The 17,500-nt window shown below is 47.9% G+C and overlaps 1 protein-coding gene across 28 annotated transcripts in view; it reads left to right on the top strand.

Annotated features, from left to right (window-relative positions):
- The window catches only part of LOC129852718 (CUGBP Elav-like family member 4), a 189,368-nt gene that overhangs the window by 127,522 nt on the left and 44,346 nt on the right, over positions 1-17,500 (top strand). For 21 of the 28 annotated variants that reach the window (XR_008759039.1, XM_055918364.1, XM_055918361.1 and 18 more), the window contains exons 3-5: positions 2,336-2,384; positions 12,125-12,253; positions 16,780-16,859. Coding sequence is in view for 27 of the 28 variants with exons in the window: in XM_055918364.1 (XP_055774339.1) it covers positions 2,336-2,384; positions 12,125-12,253; positions 16,780-16,859 (258 nt within the window). In the remaining variant the exon portion in view is untranslated. The remainder of the gene's footprint in view (positions 1-2,335; positions 2,385-12,124; positions 12,254-16,779; positions 16,860-17,500) is intronic. The other 7 variants (XM_055918365.1, XM_055918357.1, XM_055918362.1 and 4 more) reach the window with 2 other exon arrangements.

Below are 17,500 nucleotides of genomic sequence, written 5' to 3'. Positions count from 1 at the left end.
TCCCTAACACCACAGCTCCATCCTCTAACTCTCCCTAACACCACCACTCCATCCTCTAACTCTCCCTAACACCACCACTCCATCCTCTAACTCTCCCTAACATCACAACTCCATCCTCTAACTCTCCCTAACACCACCACTCCATCCTCTAACTCTCCCTAACATCACAACTCCATCCTCTAACTCTCCCTAACACCACCACTCCATCCTCTAACTCTCCCTAACACCACTACTCCATCCATCCAAGAGTGTTGGGTTTCTCCACCACCCTCCTCCTTCACTCCAAACAAACCAGCAGAGAAAACGAAAGGCTTCTAGACACAACATCTGGAACTCCCCAAGTCCCCCATCTAACCGCCACACAGCCCCAGTCACTTTATCTTAAACCCTCCAGGCTCTAACCACAATTAGTCATCTGTGCTCCCATTCAGACACAGCCCAGTTCCACCACTCACAGTACAGTATCTCTCAGTTAGTATACCCCTCCAACAGCACTATACTGAATGGTTTATATGGAATATGCATGGGATCCAGTGACAATGCATCTGTTGCTCTTAGGAGTTCGTATTCTGATTGTCATAGTGTAATAGCCAGCTGTGGGATAAGACAACAATAGATCCGTGTTATCTCCAACTCATGGCCTGTAAGTAAGGAGGACCAAGGCAGTCTTCATATAATTAATTAAAATGCCTTTATTAGTATGGCATGTTCAATAAAAACAAAGTTGTTTAAAAACCGACGCGTTTCGGCTGCATGGCCTTCGTCATGGAGTACTCCCTGACGAAGGCCAATTTACACCTTTTGACCAATTTACACCTTTTACCAAAGAGCACCTTCTATCTATCAAAATATACTATAATGTACCTTAGTAGCGCTTCCCTTCCTCCTCTTTCTCATGGCCCGTAAGTGTTGACATTAGCATGTATGTATGAAGGTTTGTGTGGGTGTGGGGTGTGCAGCGTTACCTTTTGGTCCAGCGTCACGGTGTATTCTGGTGTATTCTGGTGTATGTACATGTAGAACTAGAAGTGTCACATTAGATGCATACATCCCTCCACGTCGTTTAGTCTCTTGGCTATATTTGACTCATGACGTCTGGGCTCATGTCAACTGCTGTCAAGTGTACCACGGCCCTAAGCCTTCCAGTCATAGTGAACCTGACTGATGGGAGTGGGCAGCCCTGCACTGTGCTGCTCAGTGACACACACACTGGCCCTGTTCTCATGCCCTATGTAGGAGAGACAGGCCCAGTGTCTACTGCCTACTGCAGGCTCCAGGAGACACAGCCAATACACCACACATGGAAGGCTGCCCTCACTAAGCACAGAGCCTCTCTACACTGACCTTTACCCCCACACTATTCATCCAGGGAAATAGGAAGATATTTGTCATGTTTTATACAGTCAAAGGCTTTGAAACCCTTCATTTTATACATGTCATACTCCTGAGAGAGATGGCACCGTGTTCAGGGGGCAAAGAGAGCCAAGGGAGTTTTTATTCACAGCAGGCGTTTTTAAAAGCCCTTCTAATGTTGGGCTTGGCACTGCTAAGCTTTTTCCTCTCTGGACTGTATCTTCAGAGGTTGTTTATTGATTTGCACTTCTAACCTTTTTACAGCACTTTCTGTGTTTCTTGGACATGTTTTTGTGTGTGGCTTTGAAAAGCCAGTGTGTCTGAGGTGGGCTTGGCTGACCAGAGGAGCAGCATACTGGCCACGACGCTTGAATCTGGTCCTGGGGGGAGGGGTGGCGGTGGTAGTGGTCGGGGAGGTACGAAGTGTAGATGGGTGGAGTGTGCAGAGCTAGGCAGGGCAGGGCAAGGCATAGAAGGGTAGGGGTGGAAAAGATAGAGGGAGGGAGGGACAGAGGGAGAGAGGATGTATAGAGCTGGGCAGGGCATGGATGTAAGGGACAGAGGGAAGTAGGGAGGAGACAGGAAGCTCCGGGCAGCCAGAGAAGACCTCTCCTTGTGGGGTTGATAGTGGGTGATGTAATGGCATTAATCTCCTCATGCCATCTGACAACCAGTGTGACTCATTGAAAAGTGCTAATTCTGCTGAACTGTGAGGGGGAACCAGGCATCTTCGGAGGCCAGGGCCCTGGATTAATTAGGCATGCTGGCATCAAACCCAAAGCTCACACATTCTCCTCTTCTTCTTTACTAGAACAGAACAGAACAGAGCACGGTTTGTGTTGTTTATCTGATGCTCCAGTGAGTCAGGACAAGAACTACAGGCCCATGAACACCACTCTGTCCCCCTTCTGTCCTGGTAGTGGTTGTAGTGGATGTCCCCAGGTGGCCACACTAACCCAGGTGTTTTCTCCTCTCTCTGCAGATGAACCGGCCCATCCAGGTGAAGCCAGCCGACAGTGAAGGACGAGGAGGTAATGAACCTTCTCCTGGTTGTCCCTTCCCTCTTTTCACTCCTACTCCCTCCTTCCCTCCCTCCCTTCACCCCTTCATCCATCCCTCCACCCCTCCATTCCTCCGCACACCTGAATATTCTGCTCTCAGTAGGGACACACTGGGAGTTTGCAGAGTAGCCGTTAATATAGGTCACTCGCCTCTATTGACTTCCCATCTGTGCCGGGCCGGACCAACAGAGAGAGGGGCTGTGTCAGGTTCACTGTCACTCTGGGAGGTTCAAAGTCGAGTGAGGAGCCGGAGGAGGAGCGGCTGGGTGGGGATCTATCCCTCCTCACTGTCCTCAGAGTGACAGCTCAGCCTGGTTACAGATGAGAGCCACTGGGAGTCACCCCCTCTTTCCATGCACCTCCATATCCTTCCTCTTCCCCCCTCCTCACCCCCACACATCCACACTTCAGAGGTCCTGAATAGGCTTTACCAGTCAACACCAGGACAGTCATACCCATCCACTTTGTACTGCCAGGTCAATCGTACAACTCAGATGTGTTATTTTGACAGCATATAAAATGGACAGAGGAGAGAGTGTAGTTAGTAGTCAGACATGTTTATAAATGATCTGTGATTTTGGGTTTAGGCCTTTGACACCAAATCACAAAATAGAATTAAGGTTTTTACACAGAGCTGAAGAGCCACCCGCCAGCTTGGCCCTAGCCAGAATGACATTGTGATTGACTAGATCATTCCAAAGCCATTTGTAACATTATCGGGGTTAATGCAGATTAAGCCAGTTACAGATTTACATGTGGCATAATTACATCTAATAGACCCAGTGTGCGTCTACATTGTGAGGGTCAGATGCATTATGTGTATCCCAGCCTTCTGAGTTACACCATAGACAGCCAGGGTAAGATTAAACCCTGACTGAGCCAGTTTGGTGATTTACGTGGTCAAGATATGTGAATCAGCCGGCCCATTTCCCTGTTCCCTGACACACACTCACTCTCCCATTGAGATCTTATTTTTGTCACGGCTCCACTTTAATTAACGGCCATCTAAAAACAGGCAAAGTCTGATGGACAAGACCTGGGCGGGAGCCAATCGGCATTTTCACGGAGATAAATTGGATCTCTGGTTTAAGGGAGGGAGGATGGATGGGCCCCGATATCAATTACTACTCTTTCTCTAGCCGGAGAGGAGAGGAGAGAGGAGAGGAGAGGAGAGGAGAGGAGAGGAGAGGAGAGGAGAGGAGAGGAGAGGAGAGGAAAGGAGAGGAAAGGAGAGGAGAGGAGAGGAGAGGAGAGGAGAGGAGAGGAGAGGAGAGGAGAGGAGAGGAAAAATACAGACAGAGTGAATGAAATACAGAGGACTCACTATGCCAGCCAGCCCAGTTATGTTCTCTGCCTAGCCAGTCTGTCACAGGAACTTTGTGTTGGGGACAACAGGCAGGGTATAGGACACGGCGTGGCGCTGAATGAAATGCGAGCACAACGACAGGCCAGGACCCAACATAGATACAGTATCGAGCGTTAATGGCACAGGAAGTTATCAGACAGGGCAGGCAAGAAAAGCGTAGCCTCGGCTGACAATGAAATTAGATTTACTATGAAGGCCTCGACTTAAAGGAAAACAGACAGCCCTGGGTAGGAAAGGGATTCATCTCTCCCTCTCTCTGTGTGTGTGAGTGTGAGTGTGTGTGTGTGTGTGTGTGTGTTGTGTGTTGTGTGTTGTGTGTTATGTCTGTCTCTGTCTCTGTCTCTGTCTCTGTCAGAGTAGATAGAGTGAGGCCAACCCAGCCAGGTAGACAGTATTCCCGCCAGGGCCCTAGCTGTAGACTGGTTAGCAGTGGGACCAGCTCTTGCGCCGAGACTTCTGCCCCCATGGAATGGAGACACATTAATCACATACAAGAAATCAGCAATTATCTGTCATGAGGAGTCGCAAAAGGTGTCTCGGTTACGTGCTTCTGCAGGCATTACGGCCCATTAGTGGGTTTAGAGACACTGGTACACCCCCCTGCCTCCCTCTCCCTCCTTCCTGCCTCCCCCTCCCCCAGAGAGCTGTCCTCTCTCCAGGGATAGAGATGTGTCAGGAGCGCTAGTAAAAGTTTGGCACAGGAACTGAATGTGGGACCAGACGGCGCATAATCCTACAGATCTATTGGCCCATTGTGGATAGGAAAACTAATTGTCTGGGCCGTCTATTAGAATGACTCATGGGTTATTTATTTCTCCTTTGCATTATCAAATAGAATAGGAGAATGGGATGGGATGGGAGGAGGATTTTCAGACTTGAAATCTATTGTCACTTTGCTGCTCTGAGTCAACCAGCACCCCTCTCCCCTCCCCTCCTCTCCCTTCAAGTCCATCTTTATGTCTTGTGCTTCAACCCAGCCTTTATTTTCAACTTGATCAAGTCATGATTTCAATTGGTAGATATGGCGAGACAATTGAAGCAGGGTGACTCTGCTCTTCTGCTATGTGGACAGTGCTTGAATAGAAAGTGTCTCATATCTCCACTTTAAACCCAAGCAATTTGCCTCAATCCAAACTGGGCTGGGGAAGTGGATAGAGAGGGGAGAGATAGAGCTAGTGATAGTGATAGAGAGGGCTACAGTGCGAGGTCCAGAGAGAAAAGGAGGGAGTGAGGGAGATGGAGAGCTGGGGTCGGCAGGATGAGGGAGCTAACGGCGGGTGATGGGGGTAGCTGAGCGAATCTCAGCACTAAATCATTTGGGAAGCACCCCTTCCTTATCTCCTCCTCTCCATCTAGGAATCTCTTCCCTCTGACCTTGTCCGCCGCTGTGTCTGTGAAGAAAAGATGAAGCCAGATTATCTATGATTGGAGATGGCCATTATCTAAACACAATCTGCAGGCTGCAGGTCCCACTCCTCCTGTAGCCATCCAGCCATGGCCACCATAGTAGAATGGAGAGAGGATGGTGGATCAGTATCAAGCACCCTCTCTCCCTCCCTTTATTTACTAGGAGAATCATTACGTATCATTCTCTCATTACGCTTCTCTAACACACAAGCACTTCCATCCGCATTTACCTTTTAGTCCACTCTCCATGCTCTCTCTACAGCAGTGTTTACCAACTCCAGTCCTCCAGTACCCCCAACAGCACACATTTGTGTTGTAGCCCCAGACAAACTCACCTGATTTGACTCGTTGAGGGCTTGATGATTTGTTGACAAGTTAAATCAGGTGTGGTTGTCCGAAGCTACATCAGAAATGTTTCTGTTGGGGGTACTGGAGGACTGGAGCTGGGAAACACTGCTCTAAAGGGTATGTTGATCTTCTGTAATAGAGGAAACACACCAGACCGACGGACGGCTTAGAGACAGCTAATAGTCTCCCTCTCTGTCTAGATTTGCCTGTTCGCTTACCTCTCCCTTCTTCAACATGTCCTTTTCCTAAATAATTACCAAGCTAATGTAGCATTAAAGTCCCACCGTTCTGAATGCTTTCTTCCTAATAATGTAGCATTAGAGTTCCACCATTCTGTATGCGTCTACCTGATAATGTATCATCAGAGTCTCTTGGTATCCTTACATAGTTGCAGTTTGACTAGAGCGTGTATCAAGGTTCGTAGTTTCTGTCTGGGTTGCACTCGGCCCTACGGCATCCTGAGGAGCTATCCTTTTTTTTTGGCTCTGTGTTCGTCCTTGCCTGGGCGCTTCCTTTTCTCAGCGCGTGTCTCTGAAGGATGACCCCAGTCTGGGAGGTGAGAGATTGACAGGACCTCAAGCTCTTGTGCGCTGTGCTGTCATGCCCCACCCAGTAGATAGGGAAGAGTGAGGGCTGATGTGTGGCTGTTGCAGCAGGCTGCCAGGCCGCTGGGGAGGAGCTGTCTGGAGGCACCTCAACACCCACTGAGGACCGTGCTCCACTTTACATGCAAATGAAGCCAAAAGATCTCTCTCCGCCTTTGGACACGAAACATGCAAAACTCCGAAAAGTCAGAAAGAGCCCGGCAGGGCGGTACACACCCAGTTTGTCAGAGGTTCAGGGAACACAGCGTAGTAGCTCAAGGTTGGCTGGGCATTACATTTAATTGCTTTGTTACAGCGTCTGTATGATAGGGCCATGCCACGAGAAAACATACACCCAAATTATATTAGGAAAAATAAATGACGTTTAAATATTTGGACAGAAATTGGAACAGGCAATTTTACCAAATTTCTTCCGTTGTTCTGTGATCGTTTTTGAAAGTCGCAAGGAAAGGTTTAAGGCCTTCCTTGTGCTTCTGAGTAAATGAAAGTGACAGCTCTTGCAGTATGAGTAATGCATTTACAAGCAGGAGGCCTGGATTCTATCATTATGCCTGATATAGTGACAATTTGAATATTCCTTCCCTTTTGCTGATTCTATTTACCGCCTCACTATGTTGAATAATCTTCTGGCATATATCAGATTAGGCCTATCAGTAAAGAGACTATGGGTCTGCTCAGAGGCAGGGCCAGTCAGATGTATCTTCATCAGCATTACAGCAGGGCAGGCTGGAGCCGGAGCTGGGGGAGGAGTTGGGGATGGAGCTGGGGTTGGAGCTGGAGCTGGAGCTGGGTAGGGGGCTGGGACTGGAGCTGGAGCTGGGTAGGGGGCTGGGACTGGAGCTGGAGCTGGGCATGGAGCTGGGTCTGGAGCTGGGGTGGAGCTGGGTAGGGAGCTGGGGATGGAGCTGGAACTGGGCATGGAGCTGGGTCTGCAGCTGGGGTGGAGCTGTGGATGGAGCTGGGGGCTTTATACAGAGCTGGGGTATAGGGCTGAGGAACAGGGCTGGAGCTAGGGATGGAGCTGGGGCTTGAGCCTGAGCTGTGGCTGGAGCTGGGGCTGAAGCTGTTTTTTTTTTATATAGAGCTGGGGTATAGGGCTGAGCAGGGCTGGAGCTGGGGATGGGCCCAGAATTGAAGCTAAGCTGGAGCTGGGGTTGCAGTAGACCAGTAGGGCTACAGTACTGGGGGCTGTAAATAGGGTTGGGGTATGGGGCTGAGGAGCAGGGCTGGGGCCACTATAGAGTGGGGTCTGATCCCACCATGGCAGAGCCTTGCAGGCAGCAGCCGTGTGCCATGCAGCGTCAGGTCCTATAATGAGCCCATCAGCACCATAACCCATCTGATGTGTTGCCTGAAACATTACTGTGCGTTTGAAATGCACCCAGAGGCCTAGCAGGAATCTTTTATCGTTGGGTGCAGCTGTCCGTGCTTTCAGAGCACAGCACTCACATACGCTCGGTGTGAGCAGCAAGTGATATGGCAATGAGGCCGCATTAAAATAACATGTCAACCAATGACACTTTAGTCGAGCATGAGACTAATTGTTGCTAGGGTGGCATTTATTTGCAACCAGAAGGAAAAACTTTAGCTAAGTAGGTTTCTCAACAGCTCATTCCCCACCCGGTGAGAGAAAGAGAGTGAGTGAGAGAGAGAAAGAGAGGAAGACATAGAGAGAGGGAGGGAAAGAAAGAACCAAGCCAGACACACTGCACCCTACAACAAAAGGTAGCACTTTAATCCAGAGAGAGAAGCATCAATCTTGACAGCATATGGCATCTGTGCAAAATCCATTAATTTTTAATACACCGGGCGCTGAAATGAAAAGGCTTCCTGAGATTGTCAGATGTCAGTTGTGTTTTGATAACTTTGATCTTCTCTTCTATTTGCATTCCCTAAAATGGGGCCGTCCACATGACATCTCAGACTGGACATGCCATCTCAGACTGGACATGCCATCTCAGACTGGACATGCCATCTCAGACTGGACATGCCATCTCAGACTGGACATGCCATCTCAGACTGGACATGCCATCTCAGACTGGACATTCCATCTCAGACTGGACATGCCATCTCAGACTGGACATGCCATCTCAGACTGGACATGCCATCTCAGGCTGGACATTCCATCTCAGACTGGACATGCCATCTCAGACTGGACATGCCATCTCAGACTGGACATGCCATCTCAGACTGGACATGCCATCTCAGACTGGACATGCCATCTCAGACTGGACATGTCATCTCAGACTGGACAGGACATGCCATCTCAGACTGAACATGCCATCTCAGACTGGACATGCCATCTCAGACTGGACATGCCATCTCAGACTGGACATTCCATCTCAGACTGGACATGCCATCTCAGACTGGACATGCCATCTCAGACTGGACATTCCATCTCCGACTGGACATGCCATCTCAGACTGGACATTCCATCTCAGACTGGACATGCCATCTCAGACTGGACATGCCATCTCAGACTGGATATTCCATCTCAGACTGGACATGCCATCTCAGACTGGACATGCCATCTCAGACTGGACATGCCATCTCAGACTGGACATTCCATCTCAGACTGGACATGCCATCTCAGACTGGACATGCCATCTCAGACTGGACATGCCATCTCAGGCTGGACATTCCATCTCAGACTGGACATTCCATCTCAGACTGGACATGCCATCTCAGACTGGACATGCCATCTCAGACTGGACATGCCATCTCAGACTGGACATGCCATCTCAGACTGGACATGCCATCTCAGACTGGACAGGACATGCCATCTCAGACTGAACATGCCATCTCAGACTGGACATGCCATCTCAGACTGGACATGCCATCTCAGACTCGACATGCCATCTCAGACTGGACATTCCATCTCAGACTGGACATTCCATCTCAGACTGGACATGCCATCTCAGACTGGACATGCCATCTCCGACTGGACATGCCATCTCAGACTGGACATTCCATCTCAGACTGGACATGCCATCTCAGACTGGACATGCCATCTCAGACTGGATATTCCATCTCAGACTGGACATGCCATCTCAGACTGGACATGCCATCTCAGACTGGACATGCCATCTCCGACTGGACATGCCATCTCCGACTGGACATGCCATCTCAGACTGGACATGCCATCTCAGACTGACACAGCCCTATATCCCACACAATTACTCCCACCTTCAGTCAAGCAATGAACAGCTGCGGAGAGAGAGACGAGTGTGGAGGATAGTGTGGGTAACTGTGTGTGTGTGTGTGTGTGTGTGTGTGTGTGTGTGTGTGTGTGTGTGTGTGTGTGTGTGTGTGTGTGTGTGTGTGTGTGTGTGTGTGTGTGTCTGTGTGTGTGCGTGTGCGTGTGTGTGCAGTCAGTTGGACAATGTAGCACACAAACCTAGCTATCAACCTCTCTCCCTCTCTGTTTCTCATGCAGACACTTATGTTTCAATGTAAAGCAGTGGGGAGGAAGGACCTTGTCAATTACATGGGCGGGTGCTGAGTGGAGCCTCATTCACAGTACAGATCACCTGTTATAGCAGCGCTCATTTACAGACAGGGGTAAGAGGGGCTAGGATCTCTCTGTGAGAGATAAGTATGGAGGAGAGGGGTCAGACAGACAGTCGGGTCAAGTAGCCCCGCCATGTCAGTTAAATCCTAAGTGTTCTGAAGCATTCACTTTAGTCTGGATGTAAATGCAGGATTGTACTTTAACTGTATTCTCATTGATTTTCCCCCTCCACACACACTTTTATGAAGAACTCTCTCAGTCTGTTCTGGAGGCTAGACATCTCGCTATGCAGAGTGGTGAGCATCGCTGGTTATTTATTCATAATCATAAATGCACTTTAAAAGCCTCCGAGTGGCCATAAGAGTAGAGAAACCTTGCCGATCCAATAACGCGCTGCTTTGGAGACAGGTGCAAAATGGACTAATTAATAGCGATTCATACTCTGGCCAGGGTGTGCGGTGCGGTGGGCCGGCCGGCTCGGCGAGAGGAGAAGAGTGCTTAGGTCAGGCAATGAAAAGATATCGGCTCCAAATTCAATATTCTCACTCCGGCCGTTCCTCCCTCCCAGAGGAGGGCTCAGAAGAGCTCTCACTCTCCTCTAACGCTTTCGCTGGGTGTCATTTATTTCTTCAGTTTGCATGTTTGAAAAGTTCATTACCTCACTCATGGCTAGTTAATTAGCCTTGTAAAGCTATCATTAGACCTCCTCAGGCCCTGGTTGGAAATTAGTCTTTGTCCCAAAACATTAAGACGACACAGGAGGCCTGTAAAAGTGCACTTCTACCATTAAGGCCTGATAGTGACACCCCAATGAAATGTCTGATGACAGAGAGAGAGACAATCCAAATGGAGTTAGGTGTGGAGCCACTCAAGTCTCACCTCTGCTCTGACTCATTCCAGACAAGCACCTGTCTTGGACTGTTCTGTGAGCTGAAAGCTGTGACTGCAACCCAGCTGAGACCCATATCCTGTCCTCTCATGGTCTAGTCTTCATCCAGCCACTCCCCATGACCACACACTGTGTACCCTGTTCTGGTCAGGCCTATCAGGCCAAGGGCAGATAGAGGAGCTTTAACCACTAGGCTACCTGCCGCCCCTACCATAGATGAATGTGTAGGAGCAGGAGAATGTGTGAGGCCAGTTATTACAGCAGATTGTCATGTAGGAGTGAGAGGCTGTGGCCGTTTGAGATTTGAGGCTCGGTCCGTGTGAGGCTGGGTCAGTGTATCAAATCAAATCAAATTGATCACATACACATGGTTAGCAGATGCTATTGCGAGTGTAGCAAAATGCTTGTGCTTCTAGTTCCGACAGTGCAGTAATCTAACAATTCAACAACTACCTAATACACACTGCCTAATACACTCCCTGTATGGCTGGGTCCGTGTGAGGCGTGACCAGATGAGCGTGATCGTGACTAGCAAGAGGGCTTCCACTTTAAGATAAAGCTCAGACACCTCCAGCTATAGTAAGAGCGGCACGTCGTCGGGCAGGCAGGCAGGGCATACTGATTATGCGTGTGCTCATTTGTGTGTTGAAGCAGGGAGCAGCCAGGCACGTGTCTCATTTGTACTTTACAGGAATGTAACAGGATCTGATGTTCCCTCAGCTTTATTTTTAGAACTACTGTGTCTAATGGTACCTGGCAGGTACAGGAGGTGTCACATCTGTCCAGGGCCAGGTGATGCTCTCGCCCCTCGCCTTCGCCCCGCTCCCTCCCCGACGCAGTCAAATGACTCACGCTGAAGATCAACAGAGTCGTTTCCAATAAACTCGTCTTCCTCTCCCTGCCACGTTCCATCAGTTCTGGGGATGGGTTCTTGCTAGTAGTCATTCCATTCCACAACACAGTCGAATAGGAAATGCATAATGTAGAAGAAGGTAAAGAAGATGAATGTTCTGTCTAATGGCAGGGGAGATTAATTTGAAAAATCCTCCCTTCTGACTGGCCAGATCTGGAGGTATAGAAGCCATACATCGTAGTCACAGTGCCCCCGTCTGGCCAGCGGGACTAGCTGTGTCAAAGCGGGCGAAGGGAGGGGAGGGTATAGGTCAACACAGAATACAGCTGTACAACACACAACCCAGGGAACACTATACACTGTATACTATATACACTACTATGCTATACTGGAGCTCTTATCTTCATGTATTACTGCTGCTTGACAGTAACAGCACTCCAAACAACATCTGTATCAAACATCACCCAGACACTGCAGGCAGCTCTATCTACTAGAATAGCTCAGTGGAGACAGGAACATGTCTTCCTCCCAGGGAAACCACACAACAACAACAACAACAACAACAACAGAACACACCAGTGTGCCTGATGATGACAGGGAGTGTTTTGAGTTTCCTGCTGAGGTGATCCTCACAGACTCAGCAGAACGGTGCCATCAGCTGTAGCATTTGTTTGTGTTCTCTCTCCTTCTTTCTTTCCCTCCTCTCCTCCTCTCCCTCGGTTTCCCTCCAGAAGACAGGAAGCTGTTTGTGGGGATGCTTGGGAAGCAGCAGAGCGAGGAGGACGTCCGGCGGCTCTTTGAGACCTTCGGCCAGATCGAGGAGTGCACCGTCCTGAGAGGGCCTGATGGGGCCAGTAAGGGTCAGCGCCTGCCCACACACCTCACTTCCTCTTTGCCTCTCTACTCCCTCTCGTCTTACCTGTCTCCTTCCCACTGTCTCTTGCTCTTCACTCCCCTCTTTCTCCCCTTCTCTTTCTCTCTCACACACTCTCTCTCCCTCAATTCCCACTTTCTCCCTCTCCATCTCTACTCTCTCTCCTTCTCCTCCTCCCTCTCTCTCTCCCTGTATATTCCCTCACTTCACCTGTCTCCTTCCCGCTGTTTCTCGCTCTCTACTCCCCCCTTTCTCCCTCTCTCGCTCTACTCTCTCCTTCTCCCCCTGCCTCTCTCTCTCCCTCTATATTCCCTTACTTCACCTGTCTCCTTCCCACTCTCATCCACTCCTTAGCTCACCCTCCTCTTCTCCCCTGGCCATACCTTCCCCTTTACTGTTCTGTAGATCCCTTTCCACTTCTTTCTCTCGCCTTCCCCTTATACCTCCTCTACACATACAGCATCACACCTCCTTCCTCTCACCTATCTATCTTTTCCCTCCGCATCTCTCTCTCTTCACTCCCTCCTTCTCCAGCTCTCCCTTTGTAGTCCCCATTCCTAACACCATTCACTTTCCCTAGACTCGTACTCAACAAACACATTGCAAACACCTCCTCCTCTTCCCTCCAACTCCCTTCCTCCTCCTCTTCCTGTTATCAGAAAGGCGGAGGGGTGTAATTATGTTTGTTTCCCACATCCCTGTCACCCCTCCCTAGAGACGTTTGTGAACGATAATGTCCTACTGTAAATAAATCAGTCTGTCCCTGGATTTTAGCACTGCCTGCCACTCACAACAATAACAGTAGAGCAGTATTCACCGAAACACAACAACAGCCCAAACGCTATGAAGTCCGTTGAATCATAACGAAGTGAAAGATGGCTATGGATTTTTGATTCAAGGATTGTTCTTATCCAGCAGTGTGTCTTCCTCCTATCCTTTGATGGGTCTCTCTCATATACTAGTTCACAAGCTTTGTTATTTCCTCTGATAAGCAGCGAGCGTTGGGGTGCACTCTCTCTCTCTCCCCCTACCTTTCTCTCGCTCTCTCTCTATCTCTCTTTCTATTGCCTGTGATTTATCCTCCTATATTAAATGGCTGAATGTGTGAAATAGATGTGTGAGAAGGTGGGAGGATTGATAATGTGCAGCTTCCAAGTACATTCAAGAGAAAGGCTGGCTATAATGAGCCATGTGACTATCGGTGTGTACATCTGCTCCGCTTTCTGTTGATCCAGGCTCTATTGCTCTGCATTGCCCAAAGGCCTGCTCCCTGCTCCCTGCTCCCTCTCCCCGGGCCGCTCCCGCTGCCTGCTCCCTGCTACCTCTCCCCGGGCCGCTCCCGCTGCCTGCTCCCTGCTCCCTCTCCCCGGGCCGCTCCCGCTGCCTTCTCCCTGCTCCCTCTCCCCGGGCCACTCCCGCTGCCTGCCTGGCTCTGATTGACAGCCCACAAAATGAAATAAGCCCAGCGCTGTGTGCTCCTGCTGGGTCAGGCGCGAATCAGTGTGCTCCCTCGTTCACTCCTTCTCTCTTTCACTCATCTTCCAGCCACTGTAGCGCTCCTCTCTTCTCTCTATACTACTAGCCCCCTTCTCATCCCCAGTTTCACATCACCAGCTCTTTTCTTCATCTTGCTTTATATCTCTCTCATTGTTGTGCTAAGATCTGTAGCTGTGTACCATAGGTGTTGTCTGTTACTTACAGACCGTCCCAGTTGTTTGGCCTCCAGGTGACTGAGGGAAGGGTTTGACTGACTGCTCCGACCAGAGCCAGTTGTGCAACAATCCCATGACATCGTTAAGGAGACGGTGGCAGCAAATCATTTTGGCAACCACAGTACCACTAGACATGGTCCCATCAGTCAAATGAAACAGATCTTGAAATTGACAGTGCTCTCTATTCCATTATGGAGCCTTTGTCCCCTGTTGATGTAAATGTATGCCACTCGGAGGCTTTCAGCGTCCTTTCAACCCAATAAAAAGGCCAAGAAGTTTGACATCCATCTCTGTATGGCAGCCCTGCTCAAAGTACCCTCAAAGTGAAACACTTGCTGCCAGAGTTGAATGGAGCGAGGAATTGTCAGGAATATCAGAGAGATGGCTTTTAGGTCTATAATTAAGTTGTGTTATAAATGTCATCCATTCTGCCTGATGGAATTCATGCATACAGATTATTTTCTCCAGGAATTCAAAAGGCAGCACAGAACCTCCAGCTAGCTTGAAAGTAATGCAATCTTTTTTTCCTTCTTCCTATTCTCAACCATCACATTCAAAAACCTTGACTGACTGTGCACTATAATTTATGAGTCTAGCTTCACTTCCAATTCTTTAGAGAACTTCATGCTCCGGGTCCTAAACCTATCCAGGTTTTTTTTTCTAGGTCAGGGAAAGCAAGGCTATACACACGTCGCTACATTCGCTGCCTCAGTCAGTGGGGGCGTTGAGAGCCCCATGTGTTTAAATGCATGTTGTTTGCCGAGCGCAGCGATTCTCAGTCTGCCCTGCCTCCAGTCGGGCTGAGCTGAGCCAGGACACCAGGGCTTAATCACTGCCAGGGCCAGCCTTGTTAGCTAGGTGGATGTTGGGGATGGAGGGAGATAACCAACAGTATGCCATCTAGGACCTGGAAACGAAAGCTGGGCTCTTTGAGTTTCCAGAACAAACTCTCCCTTATTATTTCCACTACAAAGGTTAAACGCTTTTGTTCCCTCAAACAGTGGCGTGCAATCAAACGTTCCCCCAGACGGCTGCTGCCTCCCTTCCTCGCTCCAGTTGGAGGAAAAAGGGACCTTTAGCTTCCAAAGCAGAGGGGAGGGCCAGAGAAGGGAGAGTAAGGGGGCCACAGTGAAATCAAAGCCCTTTGTGACTTGTCTACCAACCACTTTTTCGTCATGTCTCCTGCCTTTATATAGCATCTGGTCTGAACACATACTAACTTACCCACGTAGCCGTCATTAGAGTTCCCATTTACGTTTAGAAAACGTTATATTACATTAGAATCACATTTTCACATGTCTACATACAACACTGATCATGTTGATGGAGCACAGATTGCCAAGGTGACAGGGGGAAACTGTTTATATGCAGCCAGTGTATGTAACTCCATCCTTGGCCACATTTGATTTGGTTGAGGAAATGATTCATTTGTCTACATAGGGCTGCTGGATGGCTCTTTCAGAATGCCTAAGTGAATGGGCTGTCTGGCCTTGTTTCTCTTGGGTGTAGCTATCAGCCATTGTAATTTAAATGAATCATCTGTGCCCCTGCGGGGAATTGATGATGAATAAATGTATATAAACACTTCTAATTGGATTGTTGAAAGCTTTCTAAACGGGTATCAGCTGTTTTTTTAAAAGCTTGAAAAACAGTGTCTGTCTTACACACTGGTCCTGCTCCGGTAAGAAAGGTCCATATGAATCCAGATGAGTTAATTACCCATGTAGTTAATTAGCTATCTAGTAACCAGACACGAGCTGCCTCCAGAAGACAGGAGTAAGAAGGAGTCTAAACTAGAAGAAATGGGACGAGGCCTGCAGTAAGATGCACCTATGGAATTTAAAGTGCTCAATATAGGCTCATTTAAATATACACTACAACACTTTTAAACGGCACAACACTTTTAAACAGTTCTACACTTTTATACAGTATAGCACTTTTATACAGTATAATGCTTTTATACAGTACAACCCTTTAATACAGTACAACACTTTTAAACAGTAGAACACTTTCTTTATTTTGCATAGTTTTTTCTGTTTTATTATCTCTCCCTCAATAAACATGTCTATTTTGATAGATCAGAATATGTTAAGACAATTTACCCTTGGAATAGCTACATATTTGTGGCTTTCTGTTTTATTCATGGGCATACATTTTTATACGTTGATCTTGTTTAATATATTATGTTGATCGAAATCAGAAGTTAATTAATTGAAAACCCCAAGAATGTTACCTTCAGTTTTTTTGTCTGTTCCTGTAGATTTTTGCATAAGCCAGGCAACAGATTTAAGATGATTTGAATGCCCCTTGAGCAAAGCCCTTCGTAAAAAATTATACACAAGCAAAGATACTGGCAGAAAGGCAGATTATAATACTCTGCCTTTGTCATCATAATCTGTTTTATGATAGACTGCACACAGATCACAATGTGTAAATATTAAACAGATTAATAATCACAACCAATGCTTGGTAGTAAATGCTGTTTGGTCCTGTGCTCCGGCATTGAGGGGTGGAATTAGAAATGGGCGAGGGACAGGATGTTCCAGGCAGCTAACTCCTACACTACAATTAGAATGATTTATTCAGAGTTATGCACTGAAAACACAAATGGCAGAATACATTAACAAACTAGATAACATGAAAATAATGGTAATGAATGTTTTTGTCTTCTCTTTCTCTTTCTCTCTCTCTCTCTCTTTCTGTCTTTCTCTCTCTCTCTCTCTCCTTCTCTCTTTCTCTCTTTCTCTTTCTTTTCCCTCCCTCCCTGACTGTCTGTCGGTGTGGGCGCGCGTGTGTGCAGGCTGTGCCTTTGTCAAGTTCTCCAGCCACGCAGAAGCACAGGCGGCCATCAACAGCCTGCACGGCGGACAGACCATGCCAGTGAGTATAACCGTGTTACCCACACACACACACACACACACGGCTTCGATAAGATACTAGTACTCATACAGTATACAGAATGGGTATTCACACATACTGTATAGAACATTGACGGCATAGCCGCCCTTCCTAAAGCATTCAAATAATACATTCACACATAAAACTTTCACCTAGACTTTCTTAGCATTTATTAATGTTCACGAAAAAATCACACAGTCAGCATCCAACATTTCACATTGCACAACTGTATGTATGTGCAGCATAGATGTCTTGTCATTGAATATGCTGTATATATTATTGGATCAGTTTTCGGATCGTAATTTGCTCACCCTGTTGCAGGAAATGTCATGCACAGCAGGAAATGCAAACTTGTAGTGTATTCAAGGTTTCAAAATGCTTCTAAAGTTTGTAATTTCGACTTTAAAATGTCTGACTTGATTTGCCATAACTAACAATTTATCAACCCCTACAAAACTGTCCGTTTATTATAATGCACACAATAATTCACATTTCCTGTTGCTGCAGGCTTACTCCTGCTGTGAGAAACTGGTCAAATTAAGATCCTACGCCTGTATATCTCCTCTCGTATCTATTGTACCTTTTTACCAGTCTGTATCTATAGAAATCATTTTGTAATGATA

The sequence above is a fragment of the Salvelinus fontinalis genome, chromosome 4 (assembly GCF_029448725.1).
Source record: "Salvelinus fontinalis isolate EN_2023a chromosome 4, ASM2944872v1, whole genome shotgun sequence".
In the NCBI taxonomy this organism is placed as follows: domain Eukaryota; kingdom Metazoa; phylum Chordata; class Actinopteri; order Salmoniformes; family Salmonidae; genus Salvelinus; species Salvelinus fontinalis.
This window is presented reverse-complemented; position numbering and strand designations above follow the sequence as displayed.